At 64.5% G+C, this 26,993-nt stretch overlaps 9 protein-coding genes across 9 annotated transcripts; 5 read left to right on the forward strand and 4 right to left on the reverse strand.

Moving 5' to 3' along the window:
- Positions 1–806: 806 nt before the first annotated feature.
- Positions 807–3,522, reverse strand: MNEG_1246 (Pre-mRNA-splicing factor 38A; the record flags this gene model as incomplete). The annotated part of the gene is made up of 6 exons (XM_014050265.1): positions 807–1,436; positions 1,689–1,770; positions 2,141–2,256; positions 2,586–2,665; positions 2,913–3,165; positions 3,469–3,522. The coding sequence occupies 6 exons, from the start codon at positions 3,520–3,522 to the stop codon at positions 807–809; spliced, it is 1,215 nt and encodes a 404-aa protein (XP_013905719.1).
- Positions 3,523–4,290: 768 nt separating this feature from the next.
- Positions 4,291–4,497, reverse strand: MNEG_1247 (hypothetical protein; the record flags this gene model as incomplete). Its single annotated transcript, XM_014050266.1, has 1 exon — positions 4,291–4,497. One exon carries the CDS (start codon positions 4,495–4,497, stop codon positions 4,291–4,293), a length of 207 nt encoding a protein of 68 aa, XP_013905720.1.
- Positions 4,498–4,620: 123 nt separating this feature from the next.
- Positions 4,621–5,642, forward strand: MNEG_1248 (hypothetical protein; the record flags this gene model as incomplete). The annotated part of the gene is made up of 2 exons (XM_014050267.1): positions 4,621–4,725; positions 4,995–5,642. 2 exons carry the CDS (start codon positions 4,621–4,623, stop codon positions 5,640–5,642), a joined length of 753 nt encoding a protein of 250 aa, XP_013905721.1.
- A 1,341-nt stretch (positions 5,643–6,983) lies between these two features.
- Positions 6,984–9,197, forward strand: MNEG_1249 (putative ADP-ribosylation factor GTPase-activating protein AGD6; the record flags this gene model as incomplete). Its single annotated transcript, XM_014050268.1, has 4 exons — positions 6,984–7,043; positions 7,370–7,488; positions 7,694–7,838; positions 8,034–9,197. The coding sequence occupies 4 exons, from the start codon at positions 6,984–6,986 to the stop codon at positions 9,195–9,197; spliced, it is 1,488 nt and encodes a 495-aa protein (XP_013905722.1).
- A 2,005-nt stretch (positions 9,198–11,202) lies between these two features.
- On the reverse strand, positions 11,203–11,948 carry MNEG_1250 (hypothetical protein; the record flags this gene model as incomplete). The annotated part of the gene is made up of 2 exons (XM_014050269.1): positions 11,203–11,230; positions 11,647–11,948. The coding sequence occupies 2 exons, from the start codon at positions 11,946–11,948 to the stop codon at positions 11,203–11,205; spliced, it is 330 nt and encodes a 109-aa protein (XP_013905723.1).
- Positions 11,949–13,440: 1,492 nt separating this feature from the next.
- Positions 13,441–14,422, forward strand: MNEG_1251 (hypothetical protein; the record flags this gene model as incomplete). Its single annotated transcript, XM_014050270.1, has 4 exons — positions 13,441–13,490; positions 13,676–13,757; positions 13,976–14,062; positions 14,405–14,422. 4 exons carry the CDS (start codon positions 13,441–13,443, stop codon positions 14,420–14,422), a joined length of 237 nt encoding a protein of 78 aa, XP_013905724.1.
- Positions 14,423–15,385: 963 nt separating this feature from the next.
- On the reverse strand, positions 15,386–17,496 carry MNEG_1252 (hypothetical protein; the record flags this gene model as incomplete). Its single annotated transcript, XM_014050271.1, has 3 exons — positions 15,386–15,769; positions 16,095–16,902; positions 17,468–17,496. The coding sequence occupies 3 exons, from the start codon at positions 17,494–17,496 to the stop codon at positions 15,386–15,388; spliced, it is 1,221 nt and encodes a 406-aa protein (XP_013905725.1).
- Positions 17,497–18,841: 1,345 nt separating this feature from the next.
- On the forward strand, positions 18,842–22,940 carry MNEG_1253 (hypothetical protein; the record flags this gene model as incomplete). The annotated part of the gene is made up of 9 exons (XM_014050272.1): positions 18,842–19,115; positions 19,313–19,629; positions 19,859–20,188; positions 20,425–20,546; positions 20,742–21,054; positions 21,441–21,700; positions 22,136–22,241; positions 22,533–22,599; positions 22,777–22,940. The coding sequence occupies 9 exons, from the start codon at positions 18,842–18,844 to the stop codon at positions 22,938–22,940; spliced, it is 1,953 nt and encodes a 650-aa protein (XP_013905726.1).
- Positions 22,941–24,212: 1,272 nt separating this feature from the next.
- Positions 24,213–26,981, forward strand: MNEG_1254 (Chloride channel protein D; the record flags this gene model as incomplete). The annotated part of the gene is made up of 7 exons (XM_014050273.1): positions 24,213–24,491; positions 24,626–24,671; positions 24,980–25,062; positions 25,257–25,340; positions 25,750–25,959; positions 26,381–26,772; positions 26,954–26,981. 7 exons carry the CDS (start codon positions 24,213–24,215, stop codon positions 26,979–26,981), a joined length of 1,122 nt encoding a protein of 373 aa, XP_013905727.1.
- Positions 26,982–26,993: the final 12 nt, after the last annotated feature.

Here is a 26,993-nt window from a genome sequence, read left to right on the forward strand (position 1 = left end):
TGTGAGCACAGCTCCGGCCGGATGCCATATGCTGCCGCGATGAAAGACATTGCGTGACTGCCATCCAATCCACAACGCCACCTTGAAGTCGGAAAGGATGCTGTACGGTGTTACAGCTCGCTGGATCCTGTCTCAGATGATCTTGCAACCGCAGCAGTTGCACGTATGTGACACCACGAAAGATTTATGACGTATTTGTTGTTCATAATTGCAGGTTTAGTAGATGCCAGGAGCGACTGCATGCTTGTCGGCACTGGGTGACGTGCTGGCAGCTGCGGCACTGCGCTGGCATGCTTCTAGGTTGATGCTTCCCTCTCCTGCATCAATGATGGCTGTTATCCGAGCCTGGACAGGCAACCTGCGCCGCCCTATCATGTTGAAGGCAGTTGAGGCGGTTGCGCAGAATTTTTTCCAGACAGCACATTTCCCTGTGCTGGTCCAGGTTGTGGCCGCCCTTGTGGTGGTGCACACAGCTGCGGGACTGCCCTGGCTGTGTTCACGCGCTGCGCACATTGCGGTGCAGTTTGCCTGCTTAAGTTACTGCCTGCTCAGATTTCTCCCTCCCATGCCTACACCTCATCCATCCAATTCGCTTCCCACCGCCCTACTGTCTCTGTGCCTGCTTGCGAGCCAGCCGCAGCATGTGGCTGCTGAGCCATTACCCATGCCGGCCTCAAGGCCAGACCTTGCCATAATCACATGTTGCAACACACTCGCCTTACACCCGCCTGTGCAGGTGCAGGTGCAGGCTGCCCTATGGGCGAGCGTCTCACACACACAGGCGGGCCGCCCCTTGCCTCCACCCTTCACTTGAGCGGCGGCAGCCCCAGCTTTGCGCGCAGCGCGTTCTGCTCCGCCACCTCGGGATCGTTCGGGTCGGCCGCGCGGCCCTTGCCGACCCCACCACCAGCAGCAGCGGCTGCACCCCTCCCGCCGCCCTCGCCGCCGCCCCCGCGGTCCCTCTCCCGTTCCCTCTCGCCGCCGCCGCGCCTGTCCTGCTCCCTGTCCCGATAACCACCGCCACCACTGCCGCCGCCGCCTCGCCGGTCGTAATCCCGGTCGCGCCCCCGCTCCCGCTCCCGGTAGCGGTCCCGGCTGCGGCTCCGGCTGCGGCTCCGGCTGCGTCGCCGCTCGTCCGGCCGCCGCCGCTCACGCTCGCGCTCCCGGCTGCGGCTGCGGCTGCGGCTTCCGTGCCGCCGCTCGTCGGGCCGCCGCCGCTCGCGCTCTCGGCTGCGGCTGCGGCTCCTGCTGCCGCCGCGCGGCCGCTCCCGCGTGTCGCGCCGCTCGTCCTTCCCGAGCCGCCACTTCTCCCGCGCGCGCTCCTCGCGCCGCTCGCGCTCGCGCTCTCTCTCGCGCTCGTCGCCGCCCGCCGCCCCCATCTCCTCCCGCAGCGCCGCCGCCTTCTCCGCGGCCTCGCCCGCCTCTGCCTCCAGCGCCTGTGCACACACACATACATCACACCAGCGTGCAGCATTATAAGCATAAGCCAGCCGTCAGGGGCGCAGCCCAAGGTGAAGCCACCCAAATTAGCGTGCACCCTCGCACCCTCACAAACGCAGCCGCGGCATGCCCCCAGCTTGCAGGGGCCCGGTCGCAGACACACCCTGCACCCCAGGCCCCACCGTCCCTGACCCTGCCCATCCCAGTCCTGCAGCGCGCCGCTTCGACAGCGGCGGCTTGCGGCGCACCTCCAGGGTGGCAGCCTCGTTGAATTCCTCGTCCAACACGCTGACGCGCGGCTCCAGCTGCCCGGTGTTCTCCATAGTCAGCCTGGGCGCGGGGATGTACAAGGCACACGGCGGTGGGGCGGTATGGGTCACACGGCAGCGGGCGGGCGTTGTCACAAGGGCGGGGTCGATCAGGGGCCGCACGCGGGTGCCGGCGGGTGCCCGTGGGTGACGCGGGGGGGAGGCGGCCTGGTGTGACTGCCCCTGGCGGACCGGCGCGTTACTGCTCGACGGGGCAACACAGAGACGGCTGCGGCCGGCAGACGCCGGACGGCGACATCTGGGGCGCAGCCCCCACACCCGCCCCAAACAACCCCTGCTCCCAGCTCCCTTTTGCGGCGATGACTCGCGCTGCAGAAAGCCCCTGCCATGTCCGCTCCTCCATCCCTCGCCTCACTCCCCCCCAAGGGCACCTGTTAGGGATGTGGGGCAGTGCTATGTCGAAGAGGTAGTCCTTGCGCAGCATGTCATCCACCACGGCGTCCACGTGGCTCAGAACAAACCCGCCCTCACTCGTGCGCAGGCGGACCTGGGGGCAAGAGGGGCCGCCGGGGGCACGGGGGCGGGGGAGGGGGGGGGCGTCCGGCGACGGTGGGCAGGGGCCGGGCCGGCGAGAGTGCAGTGCGGCCGCAATGTGCAGGGGCAAGGCCGCAAAACCACGCATGAGCGGAACCGTTGGTGTTCAGATAAGGCGGTTCCAATCCCGCCCCAGCCGGCTGATTTGACCCCCCAAGCGGGGCTCAGGAGGTCGAGCGCTGCTGCCACCCTGCACAAGCAGCCACAGTCCTGCAAGATCCTTGCTGTTTCCGCCCTTACCCGCCAACACCACTCCCCACCCCCGCCCCCGACCCGGCCCACTTTTCTGAAATCGTTGTAGAGGGGCTCCATGTAGGTGTACACGTCTAGGGCCCGCCCCACCAGGCGCAGGTAGAACGCGCCTGAGGGCGGGAGGGTTGGCGGTGGGGTGGAAAGGAAGGGTGGCCCGGGTCGGGCACGGGCAGCGCACAGCGAGTTAAAGAGAATCGAGAAAAGGCGTTGCGGGTTGAGAAAATACAACACACAAGACAGGCACAAGTTGTGGCCTCTGGATACGGTGGGCCCGATATGGATACGCCTGCACTGGAGCTCGCCGATTGCGGGCTGTGTGCAGATCACAGATCAAGATCGGAATGACGGGCCGCTCACCCAGCAGCCGCACATATTTGTAGTCCTCGTTCCTGATCAGCTCCACCACGATGTCAAAGTCGGGCTGGATCTGGAGCATCTTGAGGATGAGGCACACAAACTCTGTCGGCTTGTTGGGCTCGCCATACATGCCGCCCACCGACCGCAGCTCCACCGCCCTGTCGATCAGCGTCTCCGCGGACAGGCCGAAGCATTTCTCTTTCCAGTAGACCGAGGCCTGAATCTTGTTGCGGGTGATCTTCTCGACCAGGTTCTGGGGTTGGGTTGGGGGCGGTGAAGTGGTGTGGATCGAGGGTGGGGACCACCGGGCGAGGGGTGGCGCTGCGGTGCTGCGCGTTGTGCTGCCGCCGGGAGTGCCGCTGCAGGCGCTGTTGCTGAGGCTATGGGGTTTAAGGGCTGAATGAAAGAATGCGTGGAAAACCGGCTCAGCCCTCCCGCGGTGACGTATCGTCGTGCTCGCGCCTCTGATTTGGCATGCCTCGGCTGCTGCTGTCGTTGCGGGTGTGATGACGTTTAGCCGCGGCGCCTGGGCGCGTTGTACAGGAACAAGACGAACCTGTGGGTTGGTCCCATGGATGGACTTTGCGAACTTGTCCGTGCGATTGGCCATCGCGCCCGCCGCGCCCGGCGCTCGCGCAGCACTGCTGCACGGCTGTGCCGACCGGCCGCCACTACGTTTCTACCAGCAGCAAGGCTAGGGGAACAGGAACCAACTGATTGATTGTGGCTTTGCTTGCGTGTTCACGTTGTAACAAGGCAGCCGAAGCAGACAAATTACGAGATCACTTCACTTGATACGATCGTCAGCTTTGAGTCGTTTCGATATTCAGTCATTTAGCAGAGTGACTGGTTTTGCTGTGGTACAAATACCTACGTGTCATGCCGCTGAGATACGGTAGGGATGTCATACAGCACCACACGGTAGCAGCCGGGCTTTTGCTGTTCCAGTGCACACAAAACACACACCCTCGATTGCACGCCCGTATAAATGCAGTCAAAGTATGATGCGGCCAGCTTGAAGGGCACGGCCGTCGTCGGCCCAGCAGCTGTTGCCGCCGCCAAACCTGCCCGCCGGACCCGCTGCAATGTTGCCTCAACTTTCGCCGCACCTTGTTGGGCTGCAGACAGTGCCCCACATCGGCGGTCATCAGTCAGCGCTGCTGCAGTCGATGCTTCAGGTCAGCGGCAGCAAGCGGAGGCGGCTGCGGCGGGCGACGATGCGGCCGCCGTGAACGGCCCAGGTTTGGCGAGGCTGCTCGGTCGCAAAAAACAACCGGCCCCTGCCGAGCACGGCGACCCGCGCCCCCGTGGCGGCGGCAGACGCCAGGACACCCCCCACGTACAGCAACAGCAACAAAGATTGGAGCGACAGCAGCAGTCAAGCGACGCGAGTTATCAGGACAATCAAAGCAGCGCTCTGCACGGACAGCCGCGCGGGGGCCCTCAGTGGCGGCATGAGCAGCAGCAGCAGCAGCAGCAGCAGCAGCAGCAGCAGCAGCAGCAGCAGCAGCAGCAGCAGCAGCAGCAGCAGCAGCAGCAGCAGCAGCAGCAGCAGCAGCAGCAGCAGCAGCAGCAGCAGCAGCATGGGGGCCCGCTTGCCCCCGACGCGCTCCTCGCGCCGCGGCAGCGCAGCAAGCGGCAGGCGCCAGTGCTGAAAGGCGACCTCGCCCTCCCCGGCGGCCCCCAGTGGTCTGCGCTGCGGCGTCACATGTTTGGGGCGGGGTCCAACCCCCGGCTGCCAACCATCAAGGCTATTGTGCTCGTGGAGGGGGCCGAGGACCAGCGAGCGGTCTCGAAGGCCGTCAATGCGCCGGTGAGGCGGGTTTGGTTGAAACATCGCAGCAAATGCGGGCGCAGCTGCCGCGGCGCAGGCGTAGTGTCCCGCAACACTGACAAGGGATGCTTGCCGTGCAGCACGGAAACGGTTCCAGTTGTTGGCAAGCACCCCGCAGGACTGCACCTGTTTCCAGGCGTTCAGGACCCCCCCGTTTTGGCCTCCTCAACCCCAGCCCAACCGCCAGTATGCCACCCGGGCCCTCCCCCGCCGCCTGCCGCCGCCCCCCCTGTGCGCGCGCCGGGCAGGTGTACATCTGCGGCGGCACCCGCGTGCTGCGCAGCCACGCGCAGCAGGAGCTGGAGGCGCTCGCGGCGCTGGGGCGCCCGCTCATCGTCCTGACGGACCCGGACGAGCGCGGGCGGGAGCTCAGGGGCCACCTGGACTCAGTGCTGGCCCCGCTGCTCGCCGCCCGCGCCCCGGCGGCGCGCCCGCTGCACTCCTTTGTGCCCGAGGCGTCGGCCATGGCGGGCACCGACGGCGCCGTGCACGCGGCGGGCAACAGGGGGATCGAGCACGCCGTGCCTGGCGTGCTGAGGGCCGCCCTAAAGGCCGCGGCGCCCAGCTACCAGGCCGGGCGGGCGGTGTGGGACCTGCGGCGGCTGCAGGAGATGGGGCTGGCGCGGCCGTTTGACAACGGCGGCGTCCTCGCTGGCGGGGGGGACGGCCTCGAGGAGGACGGCGGCGGCGATGGCGGTGGCGACGGGGGTGGCGGCGGCGGCGGCGGTGGTGGCGGCCGCTGGGGCGGCGAGCAGCCCAAGGAGCGGCGGCGGCGGCTGTGCGCGCAGCTGGGGCTGGGGAGTTGCAGTGGGTCGCAGCTGGCGGCGGCGCTCAATCGCTTTTTTGACGAGAGGCAGGTCGAGGCGGCGCTGGCGGCGATGGAGACGCAGGGGTGACAGGCTGCGCTGGCAGTTGTGCTGTTCACTGTTGCCTGTGCCAAGTCACTGCTGACTTTGTTCCAAGGGCTGCAGTCACTGTGATTTTCACAACGCCAATGTGCACAGCATCAAAGCTGCAAGTGGGACCTCAGCAGATTACAACAATGTTGCCAGCGAATCACCTGATCTCAGACGGCAGGCGCTACCTGCGTGCTGACACCTAACCTTGCAGACTTCATGCAGCCCAGCAAAGGTGAGGTAGGGTGTGCGGAAGATGCCTCTGGTGCTAGCCCGTTTATGGCTTAGTCAATTGGCATAATCTGGAAGCAAAGACTCTTGCTAAGGGCTTTCCTTTTTATCAGCTCAGCACGCCTGGCAGAAAACATCCCACCACAACCATCCGCCCATTGCACAACCCTTGGCAAACAACCTGCGGGGGCGGTGGCGGGCTCTGCACAATGAACCTGTGTGACAGACGCTATTGAGCTTCATAGGAAGGATAGTTGTGATAACGGAAGCTGTGCAGGAAGGATCTCAAAGGGCAATCATCGTCGGTTAGATGCCAGCTTCATGAGCTGGCGCCCGACAAGGTTATCTTGCGCTTGGTCTGACATAGGAGCTTTTCAACATCCCTGATGGGTCGCCCAGGCAGGGAGAGGTAACAACCTCAACCTGACATTCTGGGCGCACGGGTGGTAGACATACCTGGCAGGACGGGAGCTGACCTACACGTCCATCTGTCACACATCACTCAACTGGGTCCGCTGTGGAGCCATGCCCTGCGCGCGTTGTGCAGTGCTGCACCCCTGGAGGTTGGGCAAGGAGGTGGAAGAAGCGGATGTTGGAGTGGCGGCACTTAACGTGCAGCATGAGTGCGGTGATGCGTGTGTGCTTGCCGCCATGCTGACCATGTGAAGCAGGCGGGGGTGATTGGGGGCCGTCGTGGCGGTCGGCTTCCACGAGCCTGGACACCGGTAGCAAGATATCCCCACTGATGACTCAATGCAAGTTCGCTCTGTTTTGGGCCTGTCCAAGGTGTCCGAGAAGCGTTTGCGCCGGTGACCAATCGGGCGGCTTGCACAGAAGTCGGCAACTGGAAGTGAAGGCGGGCGAGCACATGGCCCCTCACCGGATGCCCTGCCCTGCTGCGGGCCGTTGTCGCTTTGCTGGTTGGTACGGCCGGGCCTCGAGCAGCCTTGAGGGCCAAGAGCTGTAATCCAGCTCTTCGAGTCGTTTTCAGGCACGGGCCTTCGCCAGACAGTCAGGCCCTTGCTTTGCGCCTGCACGAAGTAATTGAATTCAGGACCCTGTTTGTGTTTACGACTGCAGTACAGCAAGGACCGGCGAGCGGGGAGCAGCATGGCGAGCCCAGAGGCCCTTCGCATCCTCAGGGAGCTGCAGGCAAAGCCTGAAAATAAGGTGAGTCGATTCGTGCACAAGCCTGGCCATCTGAGTGCATGCGGTTTAGTTTCAGGGGCAGTTGCTCGCCGCGTGGTCGCCACTATGGTCTCTGCGGTGCTCGTTCGTGAATGTCTTGGATGCTGGGCGCATGGAGTAGCGTGCCTGTGACAATCATGGCGGGCAGCAGGCGCCACACCGCACATCGGACCGGCTCTCGACTGGCCTCCCATACACCGGCATGAGCAGCGCCGCGCCGCAGCAGCTGGTGCGAATGCCCTAATGCTGCCGGGCACCAAACGCCAGCACTTACAATCGCTGCACTGTTTGGTGCCCTTTCTCGTCAGGTCTGCGTGGACTGTGAGACAAAGAACCCGCAGTGGGCGACCGTCTCGTACGGCACGTTCATGTGCCTCGAGTGCAGCGGCAAGCACAGGGGCCTGGGCGTGCACATCTCATTTGTCAGGTGAGGTGCAAGCCGGCGGTAGATTGCCTGCTACTGTGCTTGCGATAGGCCTTGCAGCGCGGCTCTCGCGAGGCTCGACGCGAGGGGTGCTGGCGGCGCTGATTTGCTACAGAGAGTCATCGCCATATGTCGGTTGATCTGCTCACGCTCTTTCAGCCAGGCCAACACGCGCCCTGCACTCCGCTCACGCCTGCACCGGCCCCAGGTCCGTGACGATGGACGCGTGGAACCCCGACCAGCTGCGCAAGATGCAGGCGGGCGGCAACGGCAAGCTGGACGCGTTCTTCCAACAGCACGGTGTCGACAAGGCCACTGATATCAAGGTCAAATACAACAACAAGGTTGCAGAGGTGGGACGCCACAAAAGGGCACCCAGCCTCAGGGTTTTGGGGCGGCATGCGGCGCGACAGGCAGCTTGAGCCGTGTGTGATTTTGTGATGGTGCGTCATGCAAAGGTAAGGTGCGGCGGCCCTGAGGGCAGATTGCCTGGTCGACACCGTCTTATCGCCCCCACGGCGCCTCCGTTGACTGGCAACCCCACGCAGGTCTACCGAGACAAGATCCGTGCGGAGGTAGAGGGCCGGCCCTGGACCGCTCCAGCGCCCGGCAGCATCAGGGTGGACCTCGGCCCCGCGCCCACGGGCGGCAGCCGCCCCGCGTCGGCCGGCCGCCCCGCTCCCGGCGGTGGCGGCGGGGGCGGCGACGACTGGGGCGACTGGGGCAACAGCGGCGGCAACGGCGGTGCGGCTACAGGCGCACGCAACGGCAGCTTTGGCAATGGCAGCGCGGGCAACAGCGAGTACACGATGTCTCAGCTGCAAGCCAGCGCAGCCAACAAGGATGCGTTCTTCGAGCGCCGCAAGCTGGAGAACGCAGCCAAGCCCGAGGGCCTGCCGCCGAACCAGGGCGGCAAGTACGTGGGCTTTGGCAGCTCCCCAGCGCCCCCGCCCCGCGGCCGCGGGGCCGGCGGGGCCGGCGGCGGCGCGGACGACGTGTCTCAGCTGCTCTCCAAGGGCCTGCAGTCGCTGACCGTGGTTGGCGCGACCGCCGGGGAGGCGCTGCGCCACGGCACGGCGCAGGTGAGCACTCTGCTGGCAGAGAAGCAGGTGGCGGAGACGGCCAAGGAGCTCAAGGACAAGGGCGCCGCGCTGGCATCTGCTGGCTGGAACGGCCTCCGCAGCCTGTACGCGAATGTTGCGTCCACGGTCGAGTCTGCTGCAAAGGAGAGTGGGTACAAGATCGACCTTGGAGCGCGCACGGTGGCAGCCAGCTTGCAGCAGGAGCAGCAGCGGCAGGCATTGATGCAGGGCGGGTATGGCGGGTATGGGGGAGGCGGCGCGGGCTACGGCGGCAACGGGGGAGCTGGCGGCCACAACCTGCACCACAGCGTCAGTGATGGTCGGCTACCGCAACAGGGCGGATATCAGCAGCAGCAGCAGCAGCAGCAACAGCAGCAGCAGCGCGGTGGCGGCGGCGGCGGTGGGTTTTCGGGCTTTGACGACAGTGCGGCGAATGGTCGCGGCGGCGGCGGTGGTGCCGGCGGCGGTTGGGATGACTGGGGCAATGGCAGTGGTGCTGGCAGCGGAGCCGGCGGCCGGGGGGCAGCGCCCGCCGCTGCGCCGCGGGCTGGCGTGGCGCCCCAGAAGTCGCTCAGCAACCCCGAGATTGCGCGCAAGGCTGCGGCTGACGACGACTGGGGCAAGTGGTGATTGGCGAGGCAACTCATTGAGGTGGTGCTAGCCTGGTGTCCTGTGGGCGCTCCACGCGCCCACATTTCGCAGCGCATCGCAGCGGGTGTGTGTGATGTTGCAGGGTATGATTGCAGGTTGAGCTCATGACGGCGTTGTTGCAGAATCATCTCGTGGCTTCTTGAACCGAAACTGCCTGCGCGTGACCAGCATGGCATCTACCATGGTACTGAGAGGGGCGCAAGGGGCGTAGAACACTTGCTGTCATGCGGATTGTAAGACGTCGTGGTGCCTCTGTTGGCTAAAGCATCACAGGTAACCTGAGTAACCAAAATCCGCTTGTTACACGTTGGCGCTCTTGAGGTGGGCTGGCAGCCTGCTGACGGTACTGGTTCATGACGGCACCTGCGGCGGGTTACTCGTCGAGGTGTGACGCATAGCTCCGTATCAATTGCAGGGCCACGTGGATTATATTTTCAAGGAAGCTTGCGGAACATGTCCGCTAACTCGCGGACGGCTTGGTGCCACCTCCGATGATCCGAGCGACTTCTCCAGGCACCGTGTATTTATCACGCACTGAGAGATCGTCGATTGCGTTTGCTGATTACATCATCACCCGATCCAGATTGTCGTGTGTGCCAAGCGCTTGTTGCTTCATCACCAGCACTTCGCGCCAAAAGCAGCGTTCCTCGCCCCATGAGCCGATGGTCAGGACCACGCGTGCTCATATGTAGCGATTAGAGCGTCAACTAGCTGGTGGCTGGCACACACCTTCCAAAGTGCTCCCGGACGGAGCTGAGAATTGTTGATCTGAGCCCTGCAGCACTGCCAGGCTCTTCTGCCGCGGTGAGAGGGCGTCATGTTGAAGATCTTGCATCATTATCATTGTTGCTTGCCCGCGCAGCTCACCTCACCGCTGCAATGCCTCACTTCGTGCAGGGCTCCGCCGCAGAGCCAGGCTTGCCACTGCTGCTGCTCTCCTGCATGGAGCGAGATGTGTTGGCGGCGGGCACGTGCGTCGAGCAGGATGAATTGCTTGTGAGTAGCGCCTGCACTCCAGCCAGCCGCGCTTACACCATGCAGCCGCCGCCCTCACGGCGCGGGGCTGCCGGCGGCGACGCAGCTGAGCTCGGCCTGGACAAACAGCAGCGGCCAGACCAGTTCTTGGCTGGCGCACCATCGCCTTCGTCGGTGCATGCGCCGCCACGAAAGCGAACACGCATGCGCAGAGAACCCCCGCTTTTGCTGCTGCCCGGAGCGCAGCAGCAGGTGGCAGAAGAGCGGCCCCATGTCGACAAGCAGCTGCCGACAGGCCAGGCAGCGGCGGCGGCAGCGGCTCCTTTAGCCACCTTGCCGCCATGGTCCTGTGGATCCGATGTCGGCGATATCTCCCCACTGGATCCAGCGTCCCCGTTTGCGGCACGGTGGCGACGGTCGTCCGTCATGTCATCCACCACCATGGCCCCTTTCCTGCCGCCCATCAGCCCGCTGGACCTGGGCGGCAGCGACCAGCGGGCGATGCAGCGGCACAGCGAGCAGCAGCAGCACCAGGAACAACAGCAGCAACAGCAGCAACAGCAGCAGCAGGACGAGGAGGGCCAGCAGGAAGAGGTCCCGTCACTGCGGGTGGAGCAAGAGGTGGCCCCAGCGCAGCCGCCAGGGCAGGCTGGCTTCCTTGGCACGCGAGGCAGGGGTCTGGGGCTTGGGGCACTGGCAATCGACCTCGACCTCCAAGCTTTTGGCGGCGGCGGTAGCGGCGTCGGGATGACACCGGGACGGCTCGGGGACGGTCTCACGCCGGGCCGCTTCCTGCTGGGCAGCCCCGTCGACCTGGGGGACGGCCTTCTGCGTAGCGTGGACCTAGCGGCTGAGCTTGGCCTCGTGGGAATGGGCCCCGAGATTTGCTGCGGCCTGCTCGCCTCTCCTGGCCGCGCCATGGCATCGCCCTCTCACGCATTGGCGTCGCCCCGCCAGCCGCTGGCGTCGCCGCGCAGCGGCGGCGGCGTACTTGCGCCTTTGCGCGACGTCATGCTGGCGTCGCCACGCGGCCACACCTTTGGCATCGGAGGCGGCGGCGGGGGTGCGGGCGGCAGCGGGCGTGCGGGGGGTGGTAGGCCGCCGCGGCGACTAGAAGATGAGCTTTTGCCCCTGTCACCGCTGGCGACCACGCCACTCACAGTGCGGCACCGACGGCGCGCGCAGCCGCGTGGCGTCGGCAGCGCACGCCAGCACGGCAGCAGCCTGCTTTCTGGAGGCTCGCCTCGGCCGGAGGTATCGCTGTGGGTGCCTTGCAGCACGCCTGCGGCTGGCGCGAGTGATGGTTGCGCCGGCGGCAGTCGTGGCGGTGGCGGCTGCGACGGGCAGGCCCCTTGGCTGCCAACACGCCAGCAGTCGCTGCGGCCTGCGCAGCAGCAGACGCCGCCCTCCGCACTGCAACTGGACGCTCCGCCATGGAGCAAGGCAAGCCCACAGCAGTGGCAGCCGCAGCAGGTCCAGCAGCAGCAGGGCGACGGGGTGCCGCCATGGCAGGATGGTGAGCAGCAGCATGATCAGCAGCGGCTGCGGCAGCGGCGCCAGCAGCAGCAGCAGCAGCAGCAGCAGCAGCAGCAGCAGCAGCAGCAGCAGCAGCAGCAGCAACAGCAGCAGCAGCAGCAGCCACAGCAACCACAGCAGCAGCAGCAGCTGCTGCCGCCGCCGCCGCAGCAGCAGCAGCAACAAGGTCGAGCAGCCGTCGCGGGCGCTGGCGGCAGCCGCGCGGATGGCGGCCGGCATGGCGTCCCATTATCAATTTTGAAAGAGCTGCCGCCATTGCGGCGCAAGCCAGCGGCTGCTATGCTGGACAGTATGCAGCTGGTGCGGGAGTGCGCCACGCGGCGGCAGCGGCAGGTGAATGAGAAGCAGCCCTGAAGTGTACAGACGTGGCAGCGTCCAATCTTACCAGGCAGCACTGAAAATTAGCAGCTCTGGGAGCGGCTAGCTCTGTGAATGCATGCTGTCAGTGGCAGACCACGAAATAGTGGAGTAATCGACTGTCTATCCTCCTTGTTTTGGCGGCATGCACACCTTTCAAACTCGCCATCCTGGAGGTGCACAAGTGCAGCAACGGGCCCATACGTTTCAGAACATGTGGCATCGGGTTTTATAACAAGCCAACACTCTCTTTGGTTGCCTACTTGAGAGTGTGTTGCTGGCAAGTTGACTTTGAGGCACAATGCAGCCAGCCTGATGACCACAAGCGCAGCAATCGCGGCAACGTGCAACGGGCGCTCAACAGGCACACCAACAGCTCGCACGTGGTGCAGCCCTTCTTGAATCTGCACGCTTTCATATTGCTGCGATTGATACATGATAGCTGTGTGTGCGCTCAAAAGCGGCGCAGATCGATTCAACTGCGACATCTTTGAGATAAGCAGCATTGCTGCAGATATATCACAATTTAATTGCTAGTGGAGTTTTCTGTATTGAGGAGGGTGCCGGAGAGCTGCTGCAGCAGCCACTTCTAGATCAGCGGTCGCTGGGCACGGCCATTCAGGCTCATAGACCAACCAGTGAGTTGGAAAGAGCCATTCAGTGCAGTGAGGCATGCTGCCACGCATGCTTGTCCGCTGCCAATCGACGTGGGCTACTTGTGCGACCGTGGCGATGGCAGGGGGGGATAATGTGCTGCTAAACAAGGTGTACACGTCGAATGCATGCATTGCAGCGCAGCGGTCCAGGTTGGAACACCAGTGGCGCGCTTTCGGCACATCCGCGCTTGCAGCGGCTTGCTATTGTGAGCTGGTCGTGACGCTGTTGCCCCTGCTCTTTAATGCTGCTCGCCCCGCAGTGGATGAGGAGCCGCCAGTGTTCCTGGCATACCAGGCTTACAAGGGCCCTGCCAACATCCCCCACGTGCCCGGGGAGTTCTTCGGCGCTTTCTTCCTCGCTATCAACGTGCGCCCCCTCCCCCCCCTCCCCCGCCTCGATACACGGTGCACATGTGTTGACATGTGTGCGTTGCAGCGCTTCCTGCTTCCTTGAAATCCTTTGTTAACATACAAACGCGCACCTCTGTCATGGCGCCTTGGGCGCCCCATGTCGGCGTCGTGCAGCCGCCCATGTGCTGGCGGCTGCGCAACGCATGCGGCAGACTCGACACGACCGTGGGCCGGGCGCGCGCTCAAATGCTGCCACTGGGGCACGCGCTGCGCTCCTGCCAGCAATCCTCAACCGTCGCCGCCCCTCCCTCCTTCGCTGCTCCCTACAGAGCACGCTGGTCTGCCACATGTTCCCAGGAAAGGTCTTCGGCAGCGAGATGCGCGCGCGCAAGCACGAGTGAGCCACCCCGGGCCGCCGCCGCGCGCCCCCCGGGCCGCCGCTCTGCCTGCCCGACTAGCTCCTCCCTTTCAACCTCCTGTGGACGCTGGTGCAGCTGCGGCGCCTGGCTGCCTTGGGGCCTGGGCTCCCTTGCTGCTCCTTGCACACCCTCGCTTCCCTGCCGGCCCAACCGCGTCCTGCAGCCCCGACTACATTGCGTCGGTGTGCAACGAGGCGGGCATGAGGCGTGACGCGCTCCGCGGCCAAGTGCCCCGCACGTGGCTGGTGCGCTGCTGGGCCACCGTGGTGGCGCGCGAGGGCAGTTGTCCAGGCGTGTGCGATGCACCCCAGCAGGGCCCCTCTAGTCCCCAGACCCCATGTAGATGGTTGTTTTACGGGGGGGGGGGGGGAGCAACAACGGATGCTTGCTGGCTTTCATGCCGACCACACCTGCGCTTCTATTCACGATACGTCTTCATATCTGCCCCCGCAATCACCCACAGATGGGCGGCGGCCCCCGCCCTGTCACGGACAGCTGGGAGCACATGTGGTGGGACAACCTGCACTGGAAGAGGTGCGCGGCCGACGCGGTTGGCTGGAGTGTCCCGATGGGTCGGGGGTCGTGGGTGTGTTTGTGCTCGCGGCTTCACCTGGTTGGTATTGTGCGGCAGGCCAGCGGTGTACACCAGGCAGTTTGGTGCCGGGCACAGGATGTGAAGTCATGTCGCGCGCGGGCGGCAACCACGGACCGGCACAGCACGCGGCCGCGCTTTGTTGGTCGTACGCCGGCAGCCAGGCGCAGTTTGGTCTCCGGAGACAGCCTCTGCCGGCAACACCTGGACAGTGCACACCTTACACTCCCACATCCCCCCCCCTGCCCCATGCACGTCACCAGGTGGAAGATCCCCAGGACTGGCCCCGCCTTCCCTCAGGACATGTACTGGCAGTGATCTCACAGCGCCTGTGGCACCGCGCACCTCCTGCTGCTGTTGCTGTGGCAGCTGCAGGCCCTCGCTCAAGCTGGTGCACCAGCGTGAGGGGCGGGGTGCAGCATCGATCGTTCATGCGTTTGCTGGCAACTACTGCTCGCATGCCTGGATCCGTTTTGCCTCTTTTTCTTCAGCGCAGGCAACTTTCTTGCTGGCCGCTGGCCCTATCGTTTTACCCATGTTTTGCCAATTTTGGCCCTTTCAATCCTTGCTTGTTATCATAAGCAAGCTGGTTGTGTGGTCTTGCCAGTGGCCATCAGCAGCGCAACTGTCGACTGTACTCCAACAGGCTGGTGTCGCAACAGCTCCCGGGTGGAGTGCTTGTGACCTTTTAAACTGAAGAGCAGCGGGCCAAAGAAAGGACACATGCGTGGAAAGCCATCACACATGCTGCACTCGCCGCCATCCCGCCAAGCGCACCCATCAAATGGCTTGGCGACAATGAAATCTGACCTCAACCTCAACGGGCGATGGCGGTGCAAAATACCTGCAAAGGGCACTGCCATGCTGATGGAGGTTGGACAGTCAGAGAAGGCAGAGGGAGGAGGTGCAAAGGGGGGCCGCAAATGTGCGTGATGCCTTCTGGGTGCGGAGTCTGCACTGCGTGCCTAAAAGCCTCGCCCGAACGCCTAGTGAAGCCCCAGCCAATATGAAATCCAAGCAAGCCAACACAAAATTGTCGAGTCGCACGCATGTGTGCACGTGCACGCTCTGGTGAATCATGATTGGTCCTGATAAGGCGATTGGCAGTCTGCCAAAAATTTCTTGATGATGTCTATCGGGGTGCACCACCAGAGGGTCGCACGCATGACAATTTTTGGAAATGCCTGCAAAAAGTGATAGAGTTTACCTGCTGCCAAAGATGCTGCTGCGGCAGTGCCATGCGGCATGTTGCGCTGAGCAGCTGCTTGTGGGCGGGGGGTGTCACCAGTCGTGCGGCGAGCGGGGCAGCTGCACCTCGTGCAGCGTGCGGGGTGTCTCTTGCGGCGTCTGTGGCGTGTCGTGCGGCGTGCGCGGCGTCCGAGGGGTCTGTGGGGCCAGGGGGCTGCCGGGACCAGACAGGAGGCACGCAAACAGGGCGCCGGCATGCTCTGCGCCGGCGTTGTAAGCGTCGCCGACGGACGCGGCGGCGATGGCTGAGCGAGGGCTGCCGTGAGCGCGGGGGCTGCCGTGCGCGCGCGGGCTGCCGTGGACACGGGGGCTGATGTGCGCCTGCCGCGCGCCGCCGTGCGCCGCCGCGTCGGCCCGCCCGAGGTGGGCCTTGAGGCCCTCAAACGCAGTGAAGAACAGCGCGCTGAAGAGGGCGGCCTGGCAGAACACGGTGCAGGTGAGGAGGGCACGGCCAGAATGGGGGGAGGGGGGGGGGGTGGGGACAAGGCAGGGCTGCACACGAGGGACTTGATAATTGTCAAAGCAGGCTGCAAAAGGAAGCTGTGGGCCCGGAATGCCGCTGTCAAATTGTGAATGCACCGCTTGCGCCCTGGAATCAAGCCCATTTCCGTGTGCTGTTTGCCCTGGATGGCCCCGCAAGCGCCCGGCCCCTGCAGGCCCCCACTTGACTACCCTTGCAACCCTACCCATGGTTTGCGCTTCGTCGCTGGCATCACCAGCTCTAGCGTGCTGCGCCCCTCACCTGCACGACGCGCGGCCCCAGGCCGGCCATGAGGCCCGCCTGACCCCTCTCCAGAATGATCGCCTCCGCCGCCTGCCGCACTCCTGCAAACCCGCTCGCGTTGCTGCCCAGGCCGCACTGCACGCGCGCCTTTATGTTGTCCAGCGGCACAGTCAGCGCAGCCGACACCGCGCCGCAGCCCCCGCCGAGCGCCATGTGGCGCCACGCGTCCGTCTCGCCACCGCCATCGCGGCCGCCCCGCTGCCTGGGGCTGCCCCCGCTGCCGGCGCGGCCCAGCCACTGCTGGCGGCCCAGCTCGAACAGCGTGAACGAGAGCATCATTTCTGGAATGTCCCGGATCAGCGTCGCCGCCCAGCCGCCGTACAGGCCCCTGGGCCCGTTGCCCCGCCGCCACGCCGACCGCGCGGCAGCGACCAGGCTGGGCTCGAGCCCCGCCTGCACGCGCTGCCGCATCAGGTCGGTGGGCACGCGCGCGACGCTGCTCACGGCCGCTGCGGCGGCCGACGAGAGCAGGTGGGCCGCGCGCGCGGCCGGCGCGCCGGGCTCGGGGCGGCCCAGGCGCAGGTGCAGCTGGTTGGAGCAGACCTCAAACGTCCACCAGTAGAGGAGCCCGGTGGGGATGGCACTCAGCAGGCTGCCGGACAGGCCCGCGTGAAGGTCGTGCAGCAGGTCGGGGCCGCAGCGCTCCACCCGCACGTGCTGCGGCGGCAGCCGCACGCCGCCTCGCGCGGCGCCGATGCCGGCGGTGCCCGCCATTGCCAGTCCGGCTGTGGCGGCCTTCGTCGCGCCAGCGCCGCGTAGCATGACCCTGCAGTGCGCGTGCATGCATGAGTACATGCCATACGTGTGCGCTCGCGCTCGCGTTTGCATATATGTGTGTGTGTGTGTGTGTGTGTGTGTGTGTGTGTGCGTGCGTGCGTGCGTGCGTGCGTGCGTGCGTGTATTTGTGTGCGTGTGTGCGTGTTTGTAGGCGTGCGTTTGAGTTTTTTCCGGGGGGGAGGAGAACATTGCGGAGCAGCAGGTTGAGACAAGGTTGCACACTTAATCTGTTTGACATGGCGGCTTGATGAGACAGTTCCACGCATTGTGCAAGGGTGTTGTTGGAATGTGAGAAACTCTTGCTGGCTGGGTGTGGGCCAAAGGCAGCTCAGATGACTCGACAAACTTTACCTAAGCTTCAGGGTCTCGACTGGGTGGATGACTGTAGCCGCAAATGTGCGTGCAGCGGTCCCAGCCACGACCACATTCCCCAACTGCAACAGAAAATTTGTGTTTGTGTGGGGGTAAGATGTGCTGTTTTGCCAGGTAAGAAACGGCACACGGCAATGTGATCCTGTGACCGACTGTGCGCCATGCGTTACTGCTGTGGTCACCTGGGGCCCAGAGGCTTGCTGAAGCGCATCTTTATGGATTTCATCGCAGCACAGCGGCATGCAGGGCCCCTTCCTGGGCCCTACACGGCCAGTGGCTTGCGCTGCGGCGCTGCGGCTGCAGCGCTGGCGTTCGAGGAGGTACAGGCCAGCTTGATCGTCGAATATCCGACTGGCACGTACTTCCAAGGGGTTTCAGAAATTTATTTCAATTACAACGCTGCTGTTCTGCGCCTGCGAAAACCCCCTCGAGCTCGTTAGAGGGTTCACCCGACAAAATCTTCTGCTTGGCAGCTGCACGCGCAGGCTGTATGCCTAACTACACGATCTGTGCCGCAGAAATATATTTGTCTTCGATCTTGTATCCCGCGACCAACCAGGACACAGATGGGTGGACGACCCCGTAAAGTGTGCGTTGACACTAGACTGCTGAACTGCAATTGACAGGGCGCAGCGCAGAGGTGCGGTGGAGCAGTAGAAACTGCGCGATGTCTGACACGGTGAAACAGTGTTGGGTGCAGCGCGGCCTGTCCAATTGCTGACCCTGGCATTCGAGCAGCCTGCAGATCCAGGTAGCAGTGCAACAAGTATCAAGTGTTTCCCCCGGGGGCGGCCATTGCCCGCACACCCTTGAGCTCATCAAACAAAGGCCCATTAAACATTGTCTCCCACGGCCACGTTTCTGGTGCCGGGTCGACCCTGGGTCAGGGCTTGATTGATGCATGGGCAGCCCGTGCCTTGGGGTCTGTGCACGTGAGGGCTTGCTGTGCCGTGTGCACCAGGCTGCTGCTGCTGCGAGGCCAGTCCGCAGCATAACTTCGTCCATATGGCAATAGTGAGGCGCGTCCAGACAGGCGTCTGGGACTCCGGGGTCTTGTAGCTTATGTAATCAAAGAGCGTCAGCAGGGACGGGCATGTGGGTCAGGAACATCTTTCCTGGTGGTTCTGTGGTCACAGCTACCCACATTAGACTGTTACAGATGTCACAAACCACATCTGACGGTTTGCAATTCCAAACAGGCCAGTTGGCTGTGGCTGCCCTGTTGTTGGCTGATGACCGACTGATTCATGGGACACACCCGGCGTGACCAGCACATCAGCACTTGTTGTTGTGAGGAGCGGCTCCGACCCGATCAAACCATCCTGCAGGCACGTTGCCCTATTGATTTGTGTATCTCACTTCCTCCATCTCGCACGACGCGTCCGAGCTGCTGGAACAAGCATCTGATCGATCTAGCATCGTCACCCACCGCTTTCTCTAGATTTTTGGCCTCTTCACCCGGCTGGAGCACGAGAAATTTCCCCAAAGTCAAATATCTAGACATAACGAGACTTGCACATCCTCACGAATCCTTGCGCAACAACTGCGCCTCAAAAATGGGGCGACAGCCGGCCACCAAGCGCAGCAAAGCGATCAAGGCAAGCGTTATGCACACTCCGGATGCTTCTGCACCACGTGACAAGGCCGTTGTTAGCACGCCCGCCCTGCGCCGCGGCGTGCGGCACCGCCGCAGCGGTGCACAGGAGCACGTTGAGGAGGAGGGCCTGCTGCCCCCAGAGCTGCTGCAACTAGTGGGTGCCACCTTGGAGGCATCAGAACTAGCGGCAGCATCCCTGGTATGCCGGCTGTGGAGCCGGTCGCTGCGCGGAGGTGGGCCTGGGCAACAGACAACTGTCCCCTGCCCTTGGCCTGGCCCTTGCTAGGCCATGGGGCCCTTGCTCTGGCTGCTCAAGGAAATCGTACGCAGCGCGCACATAGGCCAGCCGCTTGCCTCTTACAAAGCATCTAGCTGCCTCCCTTGCGCCTTTCGCTTATGACCCCTCCACGCGCGCCCCCGCGACCCGCAGGCGTCACCCGCCTGACGACCCACCTGCTGCCCGACGCCCCCTCCAACGCGGACAAGGCCCGCGCCCTCACCCGCGCCACGCCGCACCTGTCCAGCCTGCACGCCCACTTCGGCTCGCGCTGCAGCACTGGCGCACTCGCCGCCTTCTTTTTGGGCCTGCGCGGCATGGAGCGCCTGCGCGAGCTGCGGGTCACGGCCTGGGTGCCTTACGCGCCCCAGAAGGGCGCATGGCCGCTCGGCTGCTTTGCGCACTTGGACCTGAGGGGCGTCACCAAGCTGGTGGTGGACGGCGCGGCCATGGCTGAGAACGAGATGCTGGTGCGTGGCCCAGATGCATGTGTGCGCACGAGCGGGCGCTGCTGGCCGGGAACGCTTCAGTCCCAGGGGCGGAGCTGGCGGGCTGCAAACTGAGGCAGCCGTGGCTGGGCGCTGAGGTCTCTGCTGTGCTGGGAAGTAGCGACACACCCATGGGGTTGCTGATGGGCATATCTCGACGCCGCTACAACAACACAGTGCTGCCCCCGCCCCTCACCTCCCCGGCTCGCAGGGCGTCATCACCGGCGCCGCGAGCGCGCGCTGCCTGGTGTCCCTCGTGCTCAACCCCGGCGCGTGGCCCTACTTCACGCAGCTGGACGAGTTCCAGGCCCCCGCCTGGCTGCAGCCCGCGGCGCCGGGGGCGGCCCTCACGGGCGTACCCAGGATGCCCGCCAGCGCCCTGGCCGGCCTGGTGGCGCGGAAGCTGCCCGGCCTGCAGGCCCTGACAGCCGCGGCTGACGCGCACGACCAGGCGGAGTTCTTTTTGGAGCTGCGGCGGCTGGGGGCGCTGAGCAGCCTGGACCTGCTGGGAGGGGCGCCGGTGCAGAGCAAGGCGCTGCAGGTCCGTCAAGGGGCGGTGTGTGTGTATGCGTGTGTGTATGTGTGATTTTGCAGAAGCACCCCAGCAAGAGCAGGGATGCAAGGCCAGGGGTGCCTGTGGAAGTAGATGACAGCTCTTTGTTTGTGTGTGTGTGTTAACGTGCGCATGCACACACTCACACAAACGCACATAGACTTATAAACAACCTCACCTACCCTCCAACACATCCACACATGCCGCTGTTTCCGGCATACCAGGTGATCTCATCGCTGACGTCGCTCCGCGAGCTGCGCCTGCAGCCGGCGCTCCTCAACACCCCCCAGGCGCTGGAGGAGCACTCCCTCCTGGCCCTGCCGCACGTCAGGCGCCTCGGCGTCAGGTGCGAGCCTCTCACTCACTGGACTGCGCCGCCTTGTAGCCAGCCCACAAAGGGCCTGCACCTCATCATCATCCCCAAGCATCGATGTTGCCCCCGCACCAGCACGCCCCCATGCCCGTGCCCAAGCCCCCTCACCATCCGCCGCCTGTCACGCCGGCCCCACTTCCTCCCGCCCTCCGTCCACCGCGCCCCCAGGCTGTGCCGCCGCCCCGCCGAGCCCCTGTGCCGCGACCTCTGCGCGCTCACCCGACGCCGCGCCCCCGCGGCCCTGGTTGACCTCGAGCTCTCAAAGTGCGTCTGGTCGGCGGAGGCCGGCGCCTGCGTCGCCGCGCTGACCGCGCTCACGCGCCTGCGCCTGGAGCGGCTGGAGTGCGTGCGGCCCGCGCGCGCGTCGGCGTCGGCGTCGCGGGCGGCGATGAGCGTGGACCTGACGCCGCTGGTGGCGCTGCGGGGGATGCGGTGCTTCGAGCTGACCGGGGCGACCGGCAGCGTGGCCGGCGTCGTGCAGGTGGGCGCACGGCTTGCTGGCGGCCGGTGTCCTGCATTGACACGCACGCGCGCACATGTTTGCGCGTGTGTTAATGGGTGTGATCAAGTAAAAAGTGTGAGTGTGTGTGTGTGTGTGTGCGTGTGTAAGAGATAGTATATCCGAGCGTGTGCATCTTGTGTTGGTGTGTATGGGTGTGTGAATTTGCACGACACAGCTGGTAGAAAGCCAAAGTCTGGTGGGGTCTGGTCCAGCTTGCCGTTGTCACTGGACACACAGCAAGGGAGGTGACACTGCCACTTGTTGCTCGAGGGACGAAACGTTCCCCCCTGCCCTGTCAACCCATCAGTCCGCACGCGAGGCACGCCCACCCGCACCCTCGCTCTGCCTCGCGCCGCCCCTCGCAGGGCCTGGGCAGGCTGTGGGCCGCGTGGGCGGCCACCCTGGAGGACGTGCAGCTGGTTGACCTGGCGGTGGCTGAGCTCGACCCCCCGGCCACCCTGCCAGCCCTGCGCGCGTGCGGCGCGCTCACCAGCCTGCGCCTGCTGCTGCGCGAGCCCATGGCGCCCGAGGTGGCGGTGGTGGACGTGGGGGCGCTGCCGGCGCGGCTGACGCAGCTGGCGCTGAGGCATGTGGTGGTGACGGCCTGCGCCGCGGCGGAGCGCAGGTGCGCAAGGCGTTGACCGCCTGGACCTGGGGCGAATGCCTCATCGGGGGGAATCGTATGGCAAGAGGCATGCGCTGCTGCAGCCTTGCAGGTTGTTGCCTGTTCCACCCAGGGTGTAACCTGGGTCGGTTTGGAGGGTGTAGCGCCTGGTCTTGCCTGCATGGGCCTCGCACCTGCATGGCACTGACCCTCTCCATCATCCCACCATTGACACCGATCAGCAAACCTACAAGTCGATCAATGAGTCTATCAACAACCTGCCAACAACTGCAAAAACGTTCCGGCCAGGATGGCAAGCTTGGAGCGCCTGAGCCTGCGCCAGTGCACTGCAGTGCCACCGCCTGATGGCTGCGAGCCCATCAGCCGCCTGGTGCAGCCCCCCGCGAGCATTCACTGGCATTCGCAGCTGCTCGCCGCGCTGCCGGCGCTGCGCAGCGTGGAGCTGGTGGCTATGCCATGGCTGCGAGATGAGGACTTTGCGGCCATTGGGCGGCTGACAGCGCTCACGTCACTGCTGGTCTGCGCATCGGGGACGATGACGGTGCGTGTCATTTGAAGCCACGTGTTTGTGTATGTGCGTGTTTGTATTTGTTGGTGTCTATGCACGTTGTGTGTGAGTGTGTGTGTGCAAGTGTGTGCACGCACACACTCATGAGTGTGCTGAAGACGGGACGCTTATTGCGTTTTTTGATTCAGTGCTGTGAGAGGTGAAGGAAGCCGCGGCCCAAAGGCAGCCATGTGGTTTTGTGACGAGTCTGAGGCCACGAGGCCACCACACACGCGTGCTGCAGCAGCACAACCGCACGCTGCGCTTCGCCTTGCCCCCCCCCAGGTGACCCACGCCGCGCTGCAGTCACTGGGCGGCCTGGAGAGGCTGCGGCAGCTTCGGTGGCACGTTGGTGAGTGCTTCTGCACGTGACTCCACCCTGATCCAAGCTGCGATAAGCAACTCCGCTCCCATTCTCTTGCCGTTCACGATGCTTTTGTGTCTACCGGTATTGCCGAGGGGCCGAAGTTTGTCCCTGGGTGGCCAGCCGGACAGCGTGACTAATTTGCGACCGCCCCTACCCCGGCAGGTGACGTCACCGACCTGCTGCCAGATGTGGCCAGCCTCAGGAGCCTGACGTCCCTGGTGTCCCTGCACCTGCCCAGCTACCTGCACGGCCAGTTTGCCAGGTGGAGTGCCTACTTTGCGCTGCCCCCACTCTGCGACGTGCACGTGGAGATGCCGCTGCCGTGAGGGGCTCGCGGGGGCGAGGACAAGGGGCCTGGATACATGGAGGAGGTGCGCGGCAGGGCAGTGTTGCATTGAGGCCCAACGGTGGCGTCTGTTGATAAGAGGCCGGAGTTCGACGGCGATGGGCTCATTTGATTTTGGAGGTTTTTGTCATGTGCTCCAAGCAGGCATGGCCAGTGCAGGAGTTGTTCTTGTTTTGCTCTCCTGGATTAGCCTAACTGGACCCGTGACACCCTGTCACTACGAGTCTATACCCACCGCAACAAGTGATCCCTTGTCTGGCATAGGCAGACGCGCGTGCGGCTGGGACTTGCTTCAAAATGCACTTGTAACAAATATACAGAATCCAGGCAGGGGAAGCAGTTTGCGTCAGTCACCGCCGGTTCGATCACAACCAAGCACTGATGTTGCCTGTTTTGGTGATGGAGTTTGGATTGGTGAGCGGCTGAATCAATCAGGCAAGTGCAGCAGTCGCCAACCACAATTGCAAGTTACGTCGACTCCATTCACTTGAAGGCTCCAGCACCGCCTGTGGTCAACAGGTGGATGCCAATGCATGTGTTGATTGGATGAACGAGTTCCAGAATTATCAGTGGATATGGCGGATGCGTGGGTCAAAATCATTGGCCTGGTGGCGTGCCGTGGCAACATCAAGCACATGCGTGTCCCTTGTTCCCAGCATCGTCCCCAAGGACCACGACCGCCGGTGGCCGCTGCCTGCTGCGCAATCACATCCATTGCCGAAGATAGGGGGCAGGGGGAGGGGAAAAGCATCGCAGTAAGGTGCGCATCCGCATGTGACCCCCGTGCATTGTACCACCTGAGTGCGCAGCTGCACGCCCCCTGCCGCAACTCAACTTGCGATGACTGCGTCGGCTCAGGTTGCGAAGCAGTCGCTGCTACTGACTTTGTTATGATAAGTGCATGTAATAAGTCTTCGTGAAGTCCATTCACCTGATGGGTGCGGATCGATTCAGCTATATCAGGTCGACCATCCGGTTGGGTTGCAACCAGACAGCAGGGGCCCCGACTTGCCCACCAAATACAAGACGTTATAACAATTGATTTCTTTAGCAGAGCCACTTAGATCAACGATCCGGCGCAGCGTGGTCCGGGCTCACATGGCCCGCGCGCGACAAGGTGGGCAACGTCAGTTGCAAAATATAGAGTTGGGATAAACTCGTTGCACTCCATGGAGGCAGACGGGAGAGCTGCACCTGCGATGCGGTGCCGACTGCCTTCGACAGTCTGACAGCAGCGCGCACGCTCTGGCACATGCTGCACCACGCCATGCGTCCGGGGGTAACATGCTGCACGCCAGGCGCCTACACGGACTACATCGAGTTCCAGCACTCTGATGACCTGGACCTAGGCATTGACAGCCAGCCGCTTCTCAGCAACGGCGATGGCCCCAGCGAGCCGCGTCTGCCGTCGCTGGTGGGCGACACCAGGCGCCTGAACGGCGCCAGCGGGGGCGGCGGCGGCGACGGCGACGATGGGGAACATGGCGGCTCTGGCGGGAGCATTTGGACGACGATTGCCAGCATATGGCGGGTGAGTCCAAGGGAGACGAGCGGCTGTGCTGCAGCTCTCTCTTCTCGACCATGCGGCTGCGCCGGCGCCCCCGCTGCTGGTTGGGACTGCTCCAGGGCGCACGCTCACGCACCGTCAACCTATCGAAACGACAGGGTACCCCCGAGAATGCACGAGTCAACCACCAATACACCCAGGAGGGTGAGCCTCGCAGCAGCAGCAGCATACAGGGGTTGCTGACAGCATTTTGGGGGGAGGGGGGCCGGGATCGCGGTTTGGGTCCTCAGTGCGTCTTTGGCACGCCCAGGGGATCCGATGCTGCGCGGTGCGCGGGAGATGCGCTTGCAGTGACAGCGGCAAGCGCTCGGCAGGTTGCAGCTGGCCGCTGCGCCTCAGATTCGCGGCCGCTGGCGTGCAGTGCAGCCCCCCTTGTTGCAGAAGCCCGCCGGCCCTGCGGCAAGGCGGCGCCCAACGTCCCGCCTGATGCTGCACCCCCCTGCCTGTTGTAGAGAAGCGGCGGCTCAACCACTTTGAGAGCATCGACTACCTGCCCCCCAACAGCATGGTCTACCGCAAGTGGCTGGCGCGGCAGGTGACCAGCGGCTGCGGCAGCCTGGGGCCGACGATGGGTTGCTGCTGCATGCGGCCCCCCATCCCGCTGCTGCGCGCGCGCGGCCCCCAACTCCCACTGCTGCCGTTGCTGCCGCGTGCCACGGCGCCTGCGCCGGGCGCCATGAGCCTCACCCCTACTCTTGTGCCGGCCTGCCCCACGCTGCGGCGCGGCAGCCGCACCGCCGCCTTTGGGACCGGTGGGTGATGATGGGCAGCATCGGCTTCACAGTGGGCCTCGTGGCTTATGCGCTCTACGTGGTGAGCCACGCGAATCCCCGCCGCTCGCACAGCCCCTTTGGCCGCCAGCGTGGTGCTTTTGGTGGGCGGTGTGTGTCGTCGTGGGCGGGGAGAGAGAGAGGGCAGGCCGGCCGCTTGAGCGGCAGACACGCGTGAGGCGTCTTCGGTTGTTTGCAACAGGAGCGCGCGGCTGAGGTTCCCACCTGCTGCTGCTGGCTGGTCTCTAGTGGCCGTGGAGCTGTGGCGGCGCTGGTGGTTGCACGGGAGGTCTTGCACTTGTCGAGTCAAGACAAATTATACTCCCAGCCTCTCCTTGCAATCTGGGCCGCATCACCGCGCCCCAGCTGACCCCCGTGGCAGTCTCTTTCCTCCTCGTGCCCCCCCCCCCACCCAATCCTGCCGCCCCCATGGCGCACCATCACCCCACCAGCTGATTGGCGTGCTGGCCGAGTTCAAGTACGGCGTCACCCGCTGGCTGATCCTGCACACCAACATGGTGGTGGCCTGGCTGTTCAACACGGCCACCAGCCTCGCGCTGGTGGCGGGGTCCTCCCTGGTTGCGGTGGGGTACGCGCCGGCGGCGATCGGCAGCGGCGTGCCCGAGGTCATGGCTTATCTCAACGGCGTGATGATGCCAAAGGTGGGGTGGCGGGCGGAGGGGGTTGCGGCTGACCGGGCATGAGCCAGTCACGTGTGTGTGCACGTGGTGCGAGGGCACGAGCCGAGCTTGCTTACTGTTTGAGGGGCGCGTTCAGGATTAGAGGCATCCAGAAAGGCGGCGGCCTGAATGGCGTGTGAGGGTGTGGCGCGTGGGTCCAGGGCCAGGGGCAGGCACGGTGGGGGCTGTGTCGCGCCGTGACCCGAGGATGGGCAGCGCCATGGGCGGGCTGCGTCAGCACGACACCCTGCAACGCGAAGCGTCCTCCTCACCTGCCGTACTGCATCACGTCTGTGGCCTGCCCCCCTTCCCCCAATTCGATAACGCTTGACACCACCGAACGAAGCCCTGTTCCAACCCTTTCCTTTGCAAACCCTACCCCGCGCCCCGCCGTCGCCCCCAGGTGTTCAACATCGCCACAGTCGGCGTCAAAATTCTCTCCTGCGGCCTCGCCGTGGCCTCCGGCCTGCCCGTCGGCCCCGAGGGCCCCCTCATCCACATCGGCGCAGCCCTGGGCGCGGCGCTGTCCCAGGGCCACTCCACCACCCTGGGGTTCACCACCAACGCCTTCAGGCGCTTCCGCAACCCCAAGGACAAGCGCGACTTCGTGACCGCCGGCGTCGCGGCCGGCGTCGCGGCGGCGTTCAACGCGCCGATCGGCGGCCTGCTGTTTGCGTTCGAAGAGGTGGCCAGCTTCTGGCAGCACAGCCTGGGGTGGCAGATCTTCTTCGCGTGCATGTGCGCGACGCTGACGCTCAACCTGCTGCGGTCGGCGGGGAAGGCCATCCTGCACAGGTGGGGGAGTGCGCGCGTGTGCCGCCGCCACGCGTGTGGGAGTGCTTGGGGATCTCTGGGTGGAACATGCCTTTTCGCATTGCAAAACGCTCCCTGCCGCGCGCGCCCCCTCTGCGGGACCCTGGGCATGACAAGCCGTCATTCTTCACCCCCCACGCCCCTCCACCTTTCAACCACTGAGCCGCCTGCTCCTTGCCCGTTGCCCCTAAAACGTTCTCGAC

The sequence above is a fragment of the Monoraphidium neglectum genome (assembly GCF_000611645.1).
Source record: "Monoraphidium neglectum strain SAG 48.87 unplaced genomic scaffold scaffold00121, whole genome shotgun sequence".
Taxonomy (NCBI): domain Eukaryota; kingdom Viridiplantae; phylum Chlorophyta; class Chlorophyceae; order Sphaeropleales; family Selenastraceae; genus Monoraphidium; species Monoraphidium neglectum.